Source organism: Canis aureus, chromosome 23 (genome assembly GCF_053574225.1).
Source record: "Canis aureus isolate CA01 chromosome 23, VMU_Caureus_v.1.0, whole genome shotgun sequence".
In the NCBI taxonomy this organism is placed as follows: Eukaryota; Metazoa; Chordata; class Mammalia; order Carnivora; family Canidae; genus Canis; species Canis aureus.
In genome coordinates, this window is record NC_135633.1 from 20,467,531 (window position 1) to 20,485,693 (window position 18,163).

At 42.2% G+C, this 18,163-nt stretch overlaps 1 protein-coding gene and 2 pseudogenes across 1 annotated transcript; 1 reads left to right on the forward strand and 2 right to left on the reverse strand.

Moving 5' to 3' along the window:
* Window positions 1–1,621: 1,621 nt before the first annotated feature.
* Window positions 1,622–3,635, reverse strand: LOC144294748 (nucleoplasmin-2-like; annotated as a pseudogene).
* Window positions 3,636–7,698: 4,063 nt separating this feature from the next.
* Window positions 7,699–8,484, forward strand: LOC144295136 (olfactory receptor 10A4-like; annotated as a pseudogene).
* A 5,768-nt stretch (window positions 8,485–14,252) lies between these two features.
* Window positions 14,253–15,197, reverse strand: LOC144295287 (olfactory receptor 2D3-like). The gene has a single exon (XM_077867675.1). The coding sequence runs from the start codon at window positions 15,195–15,197 to the stop codon at window positions 14,253–14,255; it is 945 nt and encodes a 314-aa protein (XP_077723801.1).
* Between the last annotated feature and the right edge of the window lie 2,966 nt (window positions 15,198–18,163).

Here is an 18,163-nt window from a genome sequence, read left to right on the forward strand (position 1 = left end):
CAACATGATAGTAGGGGTCTGGGTGGGCTCTTCTATTAAAATTGTTAATTTACTGGACATAAAGTCAAAGCTTTCCTTTTGTGGGAATAATTCACAAAGGACAGTCTTAAAGGATGAGACTTTTAAACTATTAAGTTAATACTTTGGCCACATAAAAATGGAATTATTCCTATAGCCCTCTAATGAAAGGGCTATAGGGAAATACTCCTATAGCCCAAGCTAATGAAAACATTTTTTAAAAGGTAAATTTCACTGAGGTGGGCACTTGACAGGATGAGCACTCTACATATATGATACTGTGTTATATGCCTCTTTGTTTACCTTTTCACTTACCTGAGTCTTTAAGATCATTTACAATGCCAGGGGTTCATCTAATCCTTCTCCCTACTGCTGTGCAATATCCTTGGTGCACATCTCTTGCATTTTCATTTCATGGTCACAGCTAGCCATATCTCTTCTCCAGTGAAGGATATCCAAATCACACAACGTGTTGCCAACACAAAGTACAGAACCACACACATTACAGAAATATACCATATGACCGTACCATATTCTGTGTGAGAAATTATGTGGCTCTCTATTTGCCTATATTGCCAATAGAAAAGCAATCATTTAGCATGATTGTTATATCATAGTGTATGCACAGGCATAAGGTGACCAAGTGATACCAATTTCCCTCCCAGAATGGCTCTACCTCCTTTTTCCCAAATGTAAATGCGTGTTCCTCTCTCTTCTGCTTTTGCCGACAATTTACAGTATCTGACTTTCTAATTTCTGCCGGCCTAATAGAGGTAAATAGATATCTCTTTCTTGTTTCCATTTGTAGACCATTAATACTAATGAATTTCAGTTTTGCTTTCTATTCTTGGAGGACTTTTGGTTAATTTTTGTAAATTCCCTTGTATATCATCTGGTTGTTTATGTTTTCTATTGGAGGTTTCTTCCTTTTCTTCCTGAATTTTAGAATTCATTATCAATTCCTGATATGAACTTATTTCTTATTTGTCCTACATACTGTGAATATCTCCTTCATTTACCTTTTTTATTCATAAATTCTTTGTTTAAAATGTTTTTCACTGAAGACAAATCTCAGATGTTGAGGAAATCAAATTCATCAACTGTTTCATTATGGTCTGTGCTTTGGAGGTTCTGTCCTCTAGGTCAGAAAGATAGATGTTCCCTTATGTTTTCTTGCATAATGTCATTGTTTTATTTTAACTTTTAGTTATTTAATCTATTTAGAGTCTACCTTCTTGTGTCATGTTAGGTAGAAATCCAGTTTTATTTTTCTCTAGGTAGTAAACTAGTATTTAGTGATGCTTTATACTTCACTATTTGTCCTCTTCCTAAGGATTTTTGGAATTAACTTTGTCAGACATTAAAATCATATATGTCTATCTATGAACTCTCAATTCCGTTCCACTTATCACTCTTTTTTCCCACCAGTGCCACCTGGCTTTTACTTTGTGACTTAGCAATATTGCCAATAGAAAAGAAAGAGGTTCTATTTCTTTTTTCTTTTAATATGTATATTTTTTATTGGAGTTCGATTTGCCAACATATAACACCCAGTGCTCATCCCGGCAAGTGTCCCCCCCAGTGCCAACACCCAGTCATCCCATGCCCCTGCCCACCTCCCCTTCCATTACCCCTTGTTCGTTTCCCAGAGTTATGAGTCTCTCATGTTTTGTCACCCTCTCTGATTTTTCCCACTCATTTATTATATGGTTTCACTCATATGGGGAATACAAAAAATAGTAAAAGGGATTATAGAAGAAAGGAGAGGTTCTATTTCTGTGGTTTTAATTTGCAATTCCAAAAATCTAATGATGTGCAACATCCTTTCCTGTTCCTGTCAGCCATTTGCATACTTTACTTGGAGACATACCTTTAGAAGCCTTTTGTCCATTTTTAAATTGTGTTGTTTCCCTTTCTCGTTTTTGAGTTTCAGGAATTCTTTATATATTCTGGATACTAGATCCTTCTCAGATATATGATTTGCAAGTATTTTCTCCCATTCTATGAGATGTCATTTCACTTTCATGGGGAGACTAAGGTAAACAACTCAAACATGGTTTCAGTAGTGTTTTTCTTGATTAAACATTCAATTGGCTGCTGTAAACTTCTATTTTCCAGAAACCAGATAAAGTTAATTCTGACAGTATTTGTTATGTTTTTGCATTTCTTTGGAGGGAGGGCCAACTGCCCCTTAATTTATTTACTTTAGTATTGTCTCTCATAATTTTTAAAAAAGATTTATTTATTCATGAGAGACACACAGAGAGAGAATGAGAAGAAAGAAAGAGGCAAAGACACAGGCAGAGGGAGAAGCAGGCTCCATGCAGGGAGCCCAATGCGGGACTTGATCTCGAGTCTCCAGGATCATGCCCTGGCCTGAAGCAGGCGCTAAACCGCTGAGCCACCCAGGGACCCCCATAAATATTTTTAAATAGAGTTTTGGCAATGTTGTAATCATTATAAAGAAGCGGGAGCGGGAGAATCGGGGCTCGGAGCCGGCCGCCGCTCCGCTCCGCTCCCTGTGGGGCTCGGTTTCCCGGGGGTGGGGGGGCGGGGGGGGCTCAGATATGGAGGCAAATGGGAGCCAAGGCACCTCAGGCAGCGCCAACAACTCCCAGCACGACCCCGGTAAAATGTTTATTGGTGGACTAAGCTGGCAGACCTCACCAGATAGCCTTAGAGACTATTTCAGCAAATTTGGAGAAATTAGAGAATGAATGGTTTTTGTTTTTTTTTTCCTGGCAAAGCAAACTTTATTAATGGCCCTGAGGTTGGAGCTCCAGGTCCCGCTGAACACTTGAGAGTTGGGGCGAGGGCCTCTCGTGTTGGCCTCAGCAGCTCCATCCCATTCAGACTCAGGTGGAGAGAGGCTGGGTGGGGGAGACCTGGGGTCACAGCTAGCCAACTCTCCCTCGGTCGCTGCAGCCAGGCCACTCCTGGCTCCTCATTTCTTGGATCCTGGCTTTTTAGGTTTGAGTGTGGGTTTGGCCTTTTTCACAGGACTCTGGTCTTTAAGCCTGGGTCTCACTGCCTCCTCTTCTTTTTCCATCCTTTTTTTCTTGGCAACACTTGTCTGCTTCTGGGACGCCAGCCTCTTGACTTGTTTAACAGGGGTCTCCTCTAGGGACACATCTAATCATCGTCGTCATCATCAACCTCATCACTGTGACTTTCCTCCTCCTCTTCCTCCTCCTCCTCGGGATCCTCCTCTTCCTCCCAGGATACGTCTGCAGTGTCTATGTAACATTCCTGGCCACCGAGGAACACAGGTCCAGAGCCAGCCCGGAGCTGGAAAGTAACTGGAGGAGAAAGCTCCAATCCCATCATGACAACCATGGGTAGCACGGAGGCCTGGAGCGAGGCGATGGTGATGGGCTTGGCCTGTTTGTCCTCCGGGCTGGCCGGGGGCAGGATTTCCACCAGGTTCATCTCTTCTTTGGCTTTCTCTCCCAAGCAAATCGTACTGAGCAACAGCTTCGAGTCCTGCTTGCCCTCCTTCTGGGGTTTGACCGTCCAGGTCCGCTTCTCCTGGTTTAGCTCACAGTCCCAGAGCACGGCTGCCGCGCCTTCTCGGCAGCGCTGCTGCTGCTGCTGAGGTTCATGCCCCGGGGCGCGCGGGGGGCGCGGGGGGGCGCAGCGGCTGTGCGGGAGGACAGAGGAGGGAAACCACTGGTTGTAGGAGAGAAGGCATATATTTAAAGTTAGGTTTAAAAGATGCTGCCAAATGGACCTTCTGAATTGACTGTGCCAAGCTAATCTTCCATCAGCAATGTAAAGTGTTATACATTCTCAGACATTTAAACCCATCCTTATGAGGCTTAGTGGTATTTCACTGTACTTTTAATTTATGTATTCTGGTCGCTAATTCTGTTGTGCCACTTTTTATATGCTTATAGCTATTTGTGTTCCCTATGCTGTAAAGACTTGTTCTAGTCTTTTGTCCATTTTATAAACTGGAATTTTCTGACTTTTCCTACCTGTAGGAGTTCCTTATATATTCTGGGCAGTAAATCCACAAGTTAGCATCAAGTTATTAAAATAACTATGGGTATTAGGAGAGACAAAGAAAATAGGGTTAAATGTTAATAATTAAAGAATCTATCACACATCATATTCACATTCTACACATGATGAAGTTCTTAATAATCATATGTAGAATATGTAATACAACGGGGTTGCAACCTAGAACCTAGAAATTCCAACAATACAACACTTCACAAAGAAGAGGACAGGTAAGCAGAACTGAAAATGGGGCCCATAAATGGAGATGTGAGTGCTAACTGCATGCTATTTTTTATTCTACTTATAACCATTTGGGAACCTATGAGAAGAAACAGAGCTGAAGATCCACCCTAATGATTCAGAATTCTCCTGAGCACTTCACCCACTGCAGAGACTGCTCCAAGTATCCTTCTGGTGACCTCCTTTAAATGGAACTATTGTTGCACAGTATGCCTTGACGTCAATAATACCTTTGGAGGCAACAGGACAACAGAGTTGTGGGGATTCCCCTTTCTGCCTTGTCTTTGATCTTGGCTTCAGAGATTTTATGGAACTGGTTGACTCAGATGACTTATACCAAGATGCTCACACTTTTGCATTCTCCCCTCTGCCCACTAACATGCTAATTTGATGTTTTTTTTCATTCCTCAGATGGAAAAATGGTTGTAATATTATCAAAGGGATGGAAAGATGGGTGTCTGGGTGACTAAGTGTTGAATATCTGCCTTCAGCTCAGGGAGTGATCCTGAAGTCCAGGGATTGAATCCCACATTGAGCTCCTTGCATGGAGCCTGCTTCTCCCTCTGCCTATGTCTCTGCCCCGCCCCCCCCCCCCGTGTCTCTCATGAATAAAATAAAATCTTTTTTTTAAAAAAAGATTAAAAAAATAAAGGTATCAAAAGAGAAGGCACAATGTGACAAAGGTAATAACTTGGCATATATTGGGAGTGAACTAGAATTTGGCCTATAAATTCAACTAATTTGGTCCAAACAATCAGATCCTTAGGGGTAAATCTAATAGATCTAGCCAAGGTGTTTTCCACAGTGGATCTACTTTAACAAACAACTACAATGTCAAACTCCTTGTGAAAAAAATCATGGTCCCCACATAGAGAGGGCATAAGTAGAACTTCCATGGAGTCCATATTGATTCTCTATGTGGGGATGTATATGCCTTGCTGAGCTGGGCTTGGAAGACAGTAAGTCGGTATGGAGGATAGGGAGTACGTGATTTTGAGCACAAAAGATTTTGGAATCAGAACTGAAATTTAGTATTTTCTCTCGATTCCAATGGACTCCCTCAGAATCTTCTTCCTAAAAGGAATGTCAGATGAGACAATGCATGGCTCCATGAACTGATCATCTTGTTTCATTCGTCATAAATGTCATTATTAGAGAAATGAACTTAAAGTTGACATTCAATCTCTTGAAAAGGCAGAATAATGAGAAAGGTTGGCAGCACACACGATTCCCTTTGAGGAGCTTCCTGACTCTGGGGGCAGGTTCATGGTCACCTAGGGGAACATTTTCTCCTCCACATTTGCATTAGAGAATAATATGGTTTTAAAAACAAATCAGGAAGTCCAGGGGTGTATTCTTCTACTATTGTGCCAGAGTTGGTGAGAGCTCCTACATCTGACAGGTCACAAGTCACACTCATCCTGACTTAGATTGGTCTGTCTTCCGGTATTCTGGCTCAGGTGAAGTCCCAATCCTTAACAGAGAAAATAACTTAAGTAATAATAGAGATGAAAATGTGCTTAGTGTGATATAGAAAACCAGACAAAACATAATTTCTACTCATGCACTTATGAAAAGGTTTCCAAAAGCTACTATATTAGGTTACACAAAAACCTCCTCAAATAAAAAGCACCTACCTGTGTAGAGACCACACTTACCAGAATGAAAACTACAATTTAACACAAAGAGAAGATACACTCTCAACTAATTTGAAATTTAAACTTTGCTCTACAACTCAAATCCAACACCATAAAAACATTGCACAGAAACATCTATACAGCACAGCTCATGTTCCACTGTTAGGCAATGTCAAAGACGTTTATATGTAATTAAGCAATAATGAGATGAGCTAAATAGCCAATTCAGAGTGAGAAAAAGCAACAGAATATAGTGGGAATGGATAGGCTGAAAATATAAATTAATAACTCAGTCGGTATCAATAATTAAGGAACCTGAAGGTCGGAGACGTTCAGGAGGACCTGCTTGCAGTGAAGAGTCCAGAAAAGGAGCCGCTGGACGACAGAAGGTCAGCGTACGGCTGAGACTGCGAGCAGCCTCGCGCTGTGTAAGCGATGAACACTGGGGCGAGCAAAGCCAAGAAGGGCCGGAGTTTAACCTCTGCAGTGAACGGCCGCCTCTCAGGACGGCGGTGGCAGGAGCGAGGGAGCTTCGAGTGCGAGCCAGGCCCACGGACACGGAGGGCGCGACAGGCGCAGGCGGCGGGAATCCAGGGCACTGAACCAGGGGCCACAGGTTCAAGGGATTTTCTAGCACCGAGGACTCAACAGGTGCCAATCATGCGCAAGGTACTTTCTGTGGGTGAAGAGGGTTGTTTCGTAGAGCAAGTTTACATGTCAACTAAAGAGCTGATAGGCAGTGGCCTAGGTAAAACCCCTTCGCGCCTGGCGCAGGGAGAGGGGCGCAGAGGGCCCGGTGCACACGGAGCGTCTGAAACCCAGAAAGACGCCTCGAAGCGTCCGCACTGGCGGGAGGTCAGGGATGACTGGGAAGAAGGCCAGGGGGATGCAGACTTCCCACCGCGTCTGCAGTCGACGCAGCCAGCCCCGTCACCCCGGCCCCCAAGCACCCCCTCCAGCCGCCCGAGGCCCGCAGGCCGCCCCCGCAGCAGGGCCGAGAGGCGGCGCCGCACGCGGCTCCCCGGGCTCCGGCGCGCACCCCTCCTCCTGCAGCCCGCGCCTCCCCGCCGCCCGCGCCCCCCGGGGTCCCGCACACACTGCGGGGCGCGCGCCCCAACCCGCCGACGCGCCGCAGCGGGGCTCCCCGCGCCGCACAGCGCGTCCTCACCGCCACCGAGCCGGTGGTCCCTGGGCGCGGCTCCCGGCAGGGGCTCCGTTCCGTCCGCCCGGGCGCCAGGGGCGACGGCAGCCGCGGAGGCCGTGCGGCTCCGGGCGGGGGCAGCCGGCGTGGGCACTGACGCCCGAGCCAAGCAGCAGGGCACAGCCCGCCCTTCCGCGCCGCCCGGGTCCTGCGAGTCCCAGAAGCCCAGGCGCCCCCCCGACCCCGCCCCCGGGCGCGCGCACGCGCACCAGCCCTGGAAGGAGCCCCCAGCGGCCCCCGCGGCCCCAGGCCACCTGAGAAGACCCCGCCCCTCCCCAGCTCCAGGTCCCGCCCCCAAGCAACAGGCCACGCCCCTCCCGTCTCAGGCCCCCCCCACATAAAGCCCCGCCCACTCCTATCCCCAGGCCCCGCCCCATCTCCAGGCCAGCCTTTCCCTAGGCCCCACCCACCCGTAGAAGGCTGTCCAACCAGGGGGCTGGGAGTGGGCGGCAGCAGGCCACAGTGAGGGTGGAGGCGAGGGTGAGGTGCAGGGAGAGCCTGTTATACATTCTTAGCTTCCCCCATCCCACCCATGTAGCTGCCCCAAATCCTCACCTTGCTTCTTGGATCATGATGCCTGGGGAATTCCTGAGCAGAAAAATGACATGGGAAAACTGGACAGTTGACAGTGAATTTGTTTCTGTGAACTTTTCAGCCTTGTCCTCTGAGCTCCAAGCTCTACTCTTTCTCCTTTTTTGGACTATTTACTGGCACCGTAGTGGGCAATGTTCTTATCATCCTGCTCTGCTCTACAAAGTCTTACCTGCTTCTTCCCCAGGAATTTTTTACCACCTGGAGGTAGGTTTTAACTTGATTATTGTGCCCTAGATGCAGCGACTCTGATCATCCAAGATACAACCAACTCCTTCCATGGCTATGCCACTCAGTGTATTTCTTCTTCTTTGGGGCTGCTGAGTGCTGCCTCCTGGCCACAATGACATATGACCGCTGTGTGGCCAACTGTGACCCTTTGCGTTACCCAGTCATTATGAACTGCAGAGCCTGTGCCCAGCTAGCAGGTACATCTTGGTTCTCAGAGTTTCCTGTGGCCCTGTGCAAACCACATGGATTTTCCACTTCCCTTTTTGTGACCCCAACAGAGTGAACCACTTTTTCTGTGACAGCCCCCCTGTCATTGCACTGGTCTGTGCTGATACCTCTCTGTTTGAACTGGAGGCTCTGACAGCCACTGTCTTATTTATCCTCTTCCCTTTCCTGCTGATCCTAGGGTCCTATGTCCACATCCTCTCTACTATCTTCAGGATGCCCTCAGCTGAGGGGAAACCTAAGGCCTTTTCCACCTATTCCTCCCACCTCCTTGTTGTCTCCCTCTTCTACAGCACCGCCATCCTCACGTACTTCAATCCACCACCTCTCCTGAGATAGCCTAACACTAACACTTCTCCACGTCACCACCACCCCATTAGCCTGGGACCAAAAAACAGGGCAGAATTTCGAAAATATACTGGGATGTATAAAACATGGTGGTCCCTGATTAATCGATTCACTCATCATTCATTCTGGTTTCCATCCAAGTAAAAAGTCTGACGGAAGTCTCGTGAATCCAGTTTGGGCTTGTTAAGTACAAGATAACTCTGGGTCATCCAAGAAGCATTATCAAATAGGCAGATGGACCGGGGGTCCGCAGTTTATTGGTGTCTGAGGCCAGAGGTGTACAGTTTGTGTCCATTCTGGGTGGATGATCCTTGAGGCTATGGGGGAGGATGACATTGCAGAAAGGAAGAGAAAACAAGAAAACACTAAAAGAAGGTCCTGGCTTGAGGCCCAGGGGAAGACTCCACAGAATCAGTCACAGAGAGCCTCCAGGGAGGGAGCTTTAAATCTAGACCATGAGTTCACCAACATAAAACAAAAAGGTTACTAGGAGCTTTTTCTAACCTCCTCTGTGCTCACTACTGTCTTAAGCACATTATACATAGCATCTCACTCATCACCACAAAACACTGTAAGGTGGAGATTAGCATCCCCAATTTTTTGCAACTAAAATCTGGCAAAGCTAAGCTCCAAGCTCAGATCACTTATACTCAGATCACTGCTGTTCACTCAATGATATTTTTCAAGATGTGGGTAGAATGTGTGCTATGAATTCTTTGTAATGAGGCTGACCTTTATGAAAGTCATAATAACGTAGCCAGGCAAAATTTAAATTTTAACCTGTAAGTATTGCCAGGAAACAGGCTCAAAACCCAGTGAGACGAGGGAGTTGGAAAAGGCACAAAGCAAGACAGAGAACTCCCAGACCTTCTCTCTTACCTCTCATAGATCCAACTCAATCATAGATGCGAGGTTTCTGACCACGTACCCTCAGAGGTCCCCTGAAGCCCTGAGTCTGCTATCTAATAGAACAAGATAAGTTTTGGTTGCAGTCACTTCACTAAAGGTCCAAATATTTTTTAAATGAACAATCTTGTAAGGTTTCCCTCAATATATGACGTTCATTGTTAGGGTAAAGGGCTTTGAAGGTCTATGGGACATGACCTTGAGTTGCATGCAATTGATTGCTACAAACTCTATTTCTTTCTAGCATCATGAAAAACAGATCTTCTGATATGAACCCATCTGTTAATATTTAATAAAAAGTACAGGGGTACCTGGGTCGCTCACTTGATTTAGTATCTTTCTTAGGCTTGGCTGGGATCCTAGGGGTGGGAGCCTCTTCCCTCTCTCTCTCTGCCAGTCCCCCTGCTTCTGGCCACTATGTAAAATAAATTTAATAAAATCATTTTAAAATGCAGAAAAAACTGGACTTGGGCCAATAGGTTTCCTACACTCATATTCTTTCAGCAAATTCTTATTATGAATCTAATTTGTGGCAGATAGTGTACTAGCAGTTGGATTATATTAGTAAACACAATCAGAAGAGGACACTACATTTTTAAGATTTTATTTTATTTTTTGTTTGAGAGAGAGAAAGCATGAAATGGGGGAAGGGCAGGGATGGAAAGAGAGGAGAGCAGAAGGAGAGGAGAAGCAGACTCCCTGCACACCAGGCTCCATCCAAAGTCCTACAGATCATAATCTGAGTTGAAGGCACATGCTTAAGCAACCGAGCCCCTCAAAACCCTCAGATGAGGACTTTCATAATGCCCACAACTAAGAACCCTTATCTATACATTATCTCTATTATTATTTTTTGGTGTATACAGGAAATGTTTTCTTTAGAAGCTTTCTGGCAGTTTATTCCCTCTCTCCTTCCATAGCAGGAGAGAGAGCATGCGTTGGGGAGCTTGTTTTGTTTTGTCTCGTTTTGTTTTGAGAGAGATGGCAGCTTTAATTAGTAGTGTGAAAAACCCCACCAGTATCTATTTTGATGGAATGAATGGGAGTATAATTCTCTCAGCATTTCGGTTATCCCCTGCTGTATAATAAACTGTCTCGGAAATTAGTGCCTGAAAACTGTAACCATTTTATTTTGCTCAGGATTCTGTGGTTTCAGAATTTGGAGTGGGGATGGCAACTCTTGGTAATGGTAATATGAAAGATAGGACCAAGGCATGGATGGCTGAGATCATCCAAGGAATTCTGAGAAGGCAGAATAATTAAATATTTCATTTTATGTGAAGACTAGAAAACCCAAGATCTATAAAAGGAGGAGTGTGCCATGGGATGACAGTGACCCAAGGGTTAAAGTCTTCAAAGTAAAGAGGGAAGTGACCTAGGAATTTAAAAATTTTATAAACTCATAATCCCACTTTCTCAGCCATACCTTCTTTCTTCTTCATGGCAAGAATTCTCTAAATTAGTGTTGAAATTTTCTGTTTACATTTCCTTATTTTCCCTCCCATTAGTGAAATAGATCTCATTTAGATCATCATGGGCAGCCACATCAGCAACTTCACCTATTAGTGCTTTCTCCTGTCTATGTCACTTCAAGTATCAGATGCTGTTACTATAAAAGTTTTCTCTGATCCTCACACCCCAGACTAGCATCTGTCTATTGTGGTCCAGCTCCAGTAATTTTAAAAGGGCAGTAATGATTGCAAAAATTTGTATTGAAATACATAATACATCTGTGTCTGTTCTGGATATATTGGATACAGAGAGAGTCAGATAAGCGAAAATATAAAAAGAGCTCAATAATGGTTTTAAAGTGAATGCACGGATGCATGAATGAAAGAAAGAAGAAATTTAGCTACTATATATTTCTTCACTGGGAAGGTGTTCTATAGTGGAGTCAGTAGTTCCTGACTCCTGACGTCTGCTGTTCCTGGACTCATATCCATGGTAACTGTAGAAAAGTTTTACAGTTGTCATTGAATCCCCTCTAAACAAGTGATTGATTAAAAGCTTGGGTAAAATAGACAGGTGGCTGTCAGGCAGATTGTGTGTCCTAAGGGTTCATGAAACCTGAAGGGGAGCCCAGAAGCAACTATTTTTGAGAAGTTGAGTCACAGTAAGATGTGGTTCTAGGCATCTAAGCCCATGGACGGGTCCGCCTCAGGTTCACAAATTCCAATTTCTAAAATCCTAAATTCTCTTTTGCTTATGGAAAAGGTATTTATGGATAAAATGAGCTCATTCAAAGGAGGATGACCAGAATGAATACAGGGTGCCTGAGCATGTTAGATCTAGGAACTTTAAAGAATCAAGTGAGTGATTGGCTGTGAGAATTGAATTTGGGCCAATACAGGAACTGACTTCAGAGGGCTATGGTAGAGGAAAATGAAATTTCTCTAGGACTAGAACTAGAGAAGTTTGGTTCAAGGTACCAGAACATTGATTTTGACTTATGATATGGAAGATCTTTGTAAAAGCAAAAAACTATCTATAGTTGACCCTTGAACAATGCAGGTTTGGACTGCATGGGTCCACTAATACATGGATTTTTTTTTTGATACGGTACAGTACTGTGAATGTATTTTCTCCTATGATCTTTTTTTGTTTTAAAGATTTTATTTACTTATTCATGAGAGACACAGAGAGAGAGAGAGGCAGAGACACAGGGAGAAGGAGAAACAGGCTCCATGCAAGGAGCCCGATGTGGGACTGGATCCCAGAATTCCAGGATCACACCCTGGGCTGAAGCCAGCGCTAAACTGCTGAGCCACCAGGGCTTCCCTCCTATGATCTTAATAACATTTTTTTCTCTTGCTTATTTGTTGTAAGAATACAGTGTGTAATATGTATACAAAATACATGTTAGTTGAATGCTGCTCATGTTATTGGTAAGGTTTCCAGGCAACAAGGTTATTAGAAGTTAAGTTTTGGGGGAGTCAAAAGTGGTATGAGGATTTTCAAATATGAGGTGGTTGGCATATGCTGTTCATTGGTCATCTGTATAAATGAAAGTAGACCATTCATCTCATGATCCAAGACGTTACGGAGGAATATATTCTTCTTTAGGCAAATGCTGGATAATCACTCAGTAGATATATACAGAGTAGTTTAAGACTCAGAACTATATTTGTGTACATGACTTAAATTTCCTTATTACTCTGCTATTTTATGTTTACATAAAATTGGGGATATCAAGTGAAAATAAATTCATTTTTTTGAAGCTTTTAAGAGAAACAATTGTGCACTAGTAAGTATTTGGCTTTTGTGCTATTATACAAGGTGAAATGCTTTGAGCCATGAGTGATCCAAGTATTAAAGACTCTTCCAAGGATACCTTGATGGCCCAGGTATTGAGCCACCCCGGGTCCCCAATCCTATGCATCTTTTAAGAATATTACAATAGTTCTAAAAATCATACCCACAGAGGTGATTGGGTGGCTCGGGCAATAGAGCATCCGACTCTTGATTTTGACTCAGGTCATGATGTCAGGGTTGTGAGATCAAGCCCTGAGTCAGCTCTGGCCTGGGTGCGGAGCCGGTTATGATTCAATCTCTCTAATTCTCCTTCTGCCCTTCCCCTAACCTGCTAAAGCAAGCACACATGCAATACTCTCTCAAAAATGATAAACTCAAAATGGATGAAAGATCTAAATGTGAGAGAAGATTCCATCAATAATCTAGAGGAGAACACAGGCAACACCCTTTTTGGACTCGGCCACAGTAACTTCTTGCAAGATACATCCACGAAGGCAAAAGAAACAAAAGCAAAAATGAACTATTGGGACTTCATCAAGATAAGAAGCTTTTGCACAGCAAAGGATACAGTCAACGAAACTAAAAGACAACCTACAGAATGGGAGAAGATATTTGCAAATGACGTATCAGATAAAGGGCTACTTTCCAAGATCTATAAAGAACTTATTAAACTCAACACCAAAGAAACAAACAATCCAATCATGAAATGGGCAAAAGACATGAAGAGAAATCTCACAGACGAAGACATAGACATGGCCAACGTGCACACGAGAAAATGCTCTGCATCACTTGCCATCAGGGAAATACAAATCAAAACCACAATGAGATACCACCTCACACCAGTGAGAATGGGGAAAATTAATAAGGCAGGAAACCACAAATGTTGGAGAGGATGTGGAGAAAAGTGAACCCTCTTGCACTGTTGGTGGGAATGTGAACTGGTGCAACCACTCTGGAAAACTGTGTGGAGGTTCCTCAAAGAGTTAAAAATAGACCTGCCCTACGACCAGCAATTGCACTGCTGGGGATTTACCCCAAAGATTCAGATGCAATGAAACGCCGGGACACCTGCACCCCGATGTTTATAGCAGCAATGTCCACAATAGCCAAACTGTGGAAGGAGCCTTGGTGTCCATCGAAAGATGAATGGATAAAGAAAAGAAGATGTGGTCTATGTATACAATGGAATATTACTCAGCCATTAGAAATGACAAATACCCACCATTTGCTTCAACGTGGATGGAACTAGAGGGTATTATGCTGAGTGAAGTAAGCCAATCGGAGAAGGACAAACGTTATATGGTCTCATTCATTCTGAGAATATAAAAAATAGTGAAAGTGATTATAGGGGAAAGGAGAGAAAATGAGTGGGTAATATCAGAAAGGGAGACAGAACATGAAAGACTCCTAACACTGGGAAACGAACTAGGGATGGTGGAAGGGGAGGAGGGCGGGGGTTGGTGGTGACTGGGTGGCAGGCACCTAGGTGGGCGCTTGATGTGATGAGCACTGGGTGTTATTCTGTATGTTGACAAATTAAACACCAATAAAAAATAATTTATTAAAAAAACTTAAAGTAAAATAAAAGTCAGACCCTGAGATCACCATCTCTGAGAAAAGGGCTTTCTTCCAGCTAGTTTTCTGAGACCCTCTTTAACATCTTTATTTCTCAGGCTATAAATTATGGGGTTCAACATTGGAGTCACCACTGCATAGAACACAGAGACTACTTTATCCCTTTCATTCATTATTTTGGAGTTTGGCTTCATGTAGTTGAATATTGCTGATCCATAGAAGAGGACAACAACAATGAGATGGGAGCCACAGGTAGAGAAAGCTTTGAGCCTCCCCTCCCCAGACTGCATCGGGATCACGGTGGAGATAATATTCCAGTAGGAGACCAGAATCAGGCACACAGGAACTAAGAGCATGACCACACCCATTGCAAAGATGGCCATTTCTGTGCTGTAAGTATCTGCTGAAGCCACCTTCAGAAGGGCAGGAAGTTCACAAAAGTAGTGATTAATAATGTTCTGCCCTTGATAGGGTAGTTGGAAAGTAAAGGTGGTATCCACCAGAGACACGAGTGCTCCACTGGCCCAGGATCCTATGGCCAACTGGAGACACACCTGCTGGGTCATGATGCTAGAGTAGTGCAGGGGCTTGCAGACAGCCACGTACCGGTCATAAGACATCACCGCCAGCAGTGCACACTCTGTACACCCAATCAGAAGGGAGACAACTATCTGTGCCATACACCCAAGAAAATAAATCATTTTCTTCTTTGCCAGGAAATGGACCAAGACTTGAGGGACGATGCTGGTAGAGAAACAGAGATCTGCAAAAGAGAGGTTTCTAAGAAAAAAGTACATGGGAGTGTGAAGTCGAGAGTCCATGAAGATGAGAATGATGATGAGCAGGTTCCCAAGCACAGTCAAAAGATAAATGATGAGAAAAAGAACAAACAGCAGGATCTGAGTCTGCAAGTCCTGTGAAAGGCCCAGGAAAATAAACTCAGCCACAGTGGTTTGGTTTTCCTCTTCCATTGAGATTATGCCTGTTTACCTGTTTGCACAAATAAAAAGAACAACCTTTCAGTTTGTAACATCTTGTAGAAGAGTCTTATTTAAAGCTCAGCTTATAAAAAAAAAAAAAATAAAGCTCAGCTTATAACCAAATTGGGTGTTTCTAGCTTTTTGCTATCCAAGTCATTCTAATTAATACTAAATAGAATATCTTAATTCTTAATAGTGGTTGTAATTTCAATAGACTTAATTTTTTCCAAATCTCCTCTTTCCACTGCCACTTATAGATAATGACATTGTTAAAGCCTGCCGGGCTAGTTCTGCGATGAGGGTATCGGAATTTGTGTGGATTTTACTAAATAGCTGTACACATATTGTTACAAAATGACTGTGTGTACTGTTAGCACTATTACCATGTATAAACCTGCACCACTAACTGTTCAAAATACTACATATTTAATTGTAACATATGCTTGAAAATATGAAACAGGGTCAAAGTTAATTGTCCCATTAAAAAACTGCTATTTTTTCTTGGCTTAGAAATAGAGGCTTATCACTTAATATACCAAGTATTTTCCTTTTTGATTAAAGAGTAAAATGGTAAAAGTAAAACAATAAAAAAAAACCAGGTAACACAAGTCAAAATTCTTGTGCTATCTGGACAGGATCATACTGACATAGAAGGTAATAGACTATGAAAGAAAACAGGTAGAATTTACATCATTGAATGAAAAGCTTTTGTGAAATAATATCACGAATAAAATTGAGATAAACTACAAACTGAGGAAATTATTTGAGATGTCAGACCAAAGTTAATGTCCTTTTTACATTAAGATTACATATAAGACACCACAAAAATTGTTGAGCCCCAAAAATAATGGGATAAGAATATGAACTGACTACTTACAAAGAGGAATTATGAATAGCTACTAAATAGAAGAAGAATACTTGATATTATTGTAACTAATTAAGGACAACTACAACATGAAAGATGGTTTTCCTCCTGGAAAATTAGCTAGGATTTTAACAAAACAATCACATCACAAAATAGTAACCTTGTATTTTACTGAAAATTTAACACATGCCAGGCATGATGCTTTTATATAATTACATTGTTACAATGACATTGTAAATTAGACATTATTAATCTCACTCTGCAGACAAAAAAAATTGTGGCACAGAAAAGTTCTGTTTCCTTCCTCCAATCATACAATTAATAAATGTCAGAATTCATTAACTTTAAAATGAAGGATCAGAAAAAAACACATTTTTGTACAGTGCAAGTGGGTAGTAAAATTAGTCCAGCCTGTCTGGAAAATAACCTTGTCAAATGTATCTTAAACTTTAAGTATTTGTATATTTTGTTCTCAATTTTTCTAAATAGTACGGAGCGGGAAAGATTCCCTTTTTACTGTTCCTTTCTTCTCCATGAGGAAAAATCTGATTTGTGACATTTTAGGATGTAGGTTGGTCCCTATTTACTACTGGCTAGGGTTACTGGGCTTTAAAAGGTCATGCATGTTCTATTTCCTCACATCATCATGGAACTGGACAGATACATTGGACCACATCCCACTCAAGCTGCAAGGGAGGTTGAAGATTTTGAAAGACTTTATAGTAGGTCACCTCAACTGAGGCTTATCAGAGTTCTGAACTTCAGTGACAATAGGGACCAGTGCCATTAATAAAAAGCAGTCTGTTATTTTTTATATGTCTTCTTTCTTTTATAGGACTTGAAGGAGAGGATGACCAGGACTAGAATATTAGGAGTTTCTGAGTCTCTAGGCCTAGTATCATATAATATTCTGTTTTTAAAATTCTTTTTCATATAATATTCTCAAATATTATCCCAATTTAGAAATCTAATTATAGGAATCTATTCTAAATAAGTACTTTAAATTGCAGAAAAATATTTGCAAGAAAATATGTTTGTCATATTACATAATAATGGTTAAAAATGGATAGACAAATGGAATATAATAAAGAACTCAGAAATAAACCTACACAAGGCTGGGTTTCTGTGGCGAGGGTACCAATAATACACAATGAGGAAATGGCAGTCTCTCCAATAAATGGTGTCAGGAAAACTGGATATCCACATGCAAAACAATGAAATTGGACCCTTTCTCACATCATATACAAAAATCAACCCCAAATGGATGAAAGACTTAACATAATACCTGAAGTATGACTCCATAAAGGCAACATAGGGAATACTTCTGGGCCCTAGATTTGGCAGTAATTTTGGTTTTGACACTTAAAGCACCCACAACAAGAGCAAAAACTAGAAAAGTGAGATTAAAAAAAAACTAACTAAAAATCTTCTGCTTTTAGTTCCTTCTGCAAAGGAAACAATCAACAAAATAAAAAGGCAAACCATGAAATAGAAGTAATATTACCAACCATATATCTCATAGAGAACTAAATCTGAAATATACAAGGTACTCATACACCTCTATGACAAAGGGCAGATAATCCAATGCTTTAAATTGACAAGATAAATGAATAACCATTTTTTTAAAGAATACATACAAATGGCCAACAGGTACATGAAAAGTTGTGCATCATCACTAATTATCATGGAAGTGTAATAAAAACCACAATGACATATATTACATTACCCCTGTTAAAATGGTTACAATAAAAAAAAAGTCTTTTTAAAAACTCAGAAGGTGACTAGTGTTGGGAAGAAAGTGGAGACAAGGAAACCCTCATACATCATTGGTGGAAATGTATATTGGTACAGCTACTACGGAAAATGATATGGAGGTTTCTCAAAAGTTAAGAATAGACCTATCACATAATATAATAATCTCACTTCTAGGTAGATATTCAAGGGAACTGAAATCAGGGTCTCAAAGAAATATCTGAACACCCATGTTCAGTGCAGCATGATTCATAACAATCAAGACATAGGAGCAATTTAAATGTCCATTGACAAATGGATCAAGAAAATGTTGACTGTACACACAATAGAATATTATTCA

Excerpts from the sequence above, each read along its gene's own strand:
- LOC144295287 (XM_077867675.1), bottom strand. The coding sequence starts at position 15,197 with ATGGAAGAGGAAAACCAAACCACTGTGGCTGAGTTTATTTTCCTGGGC.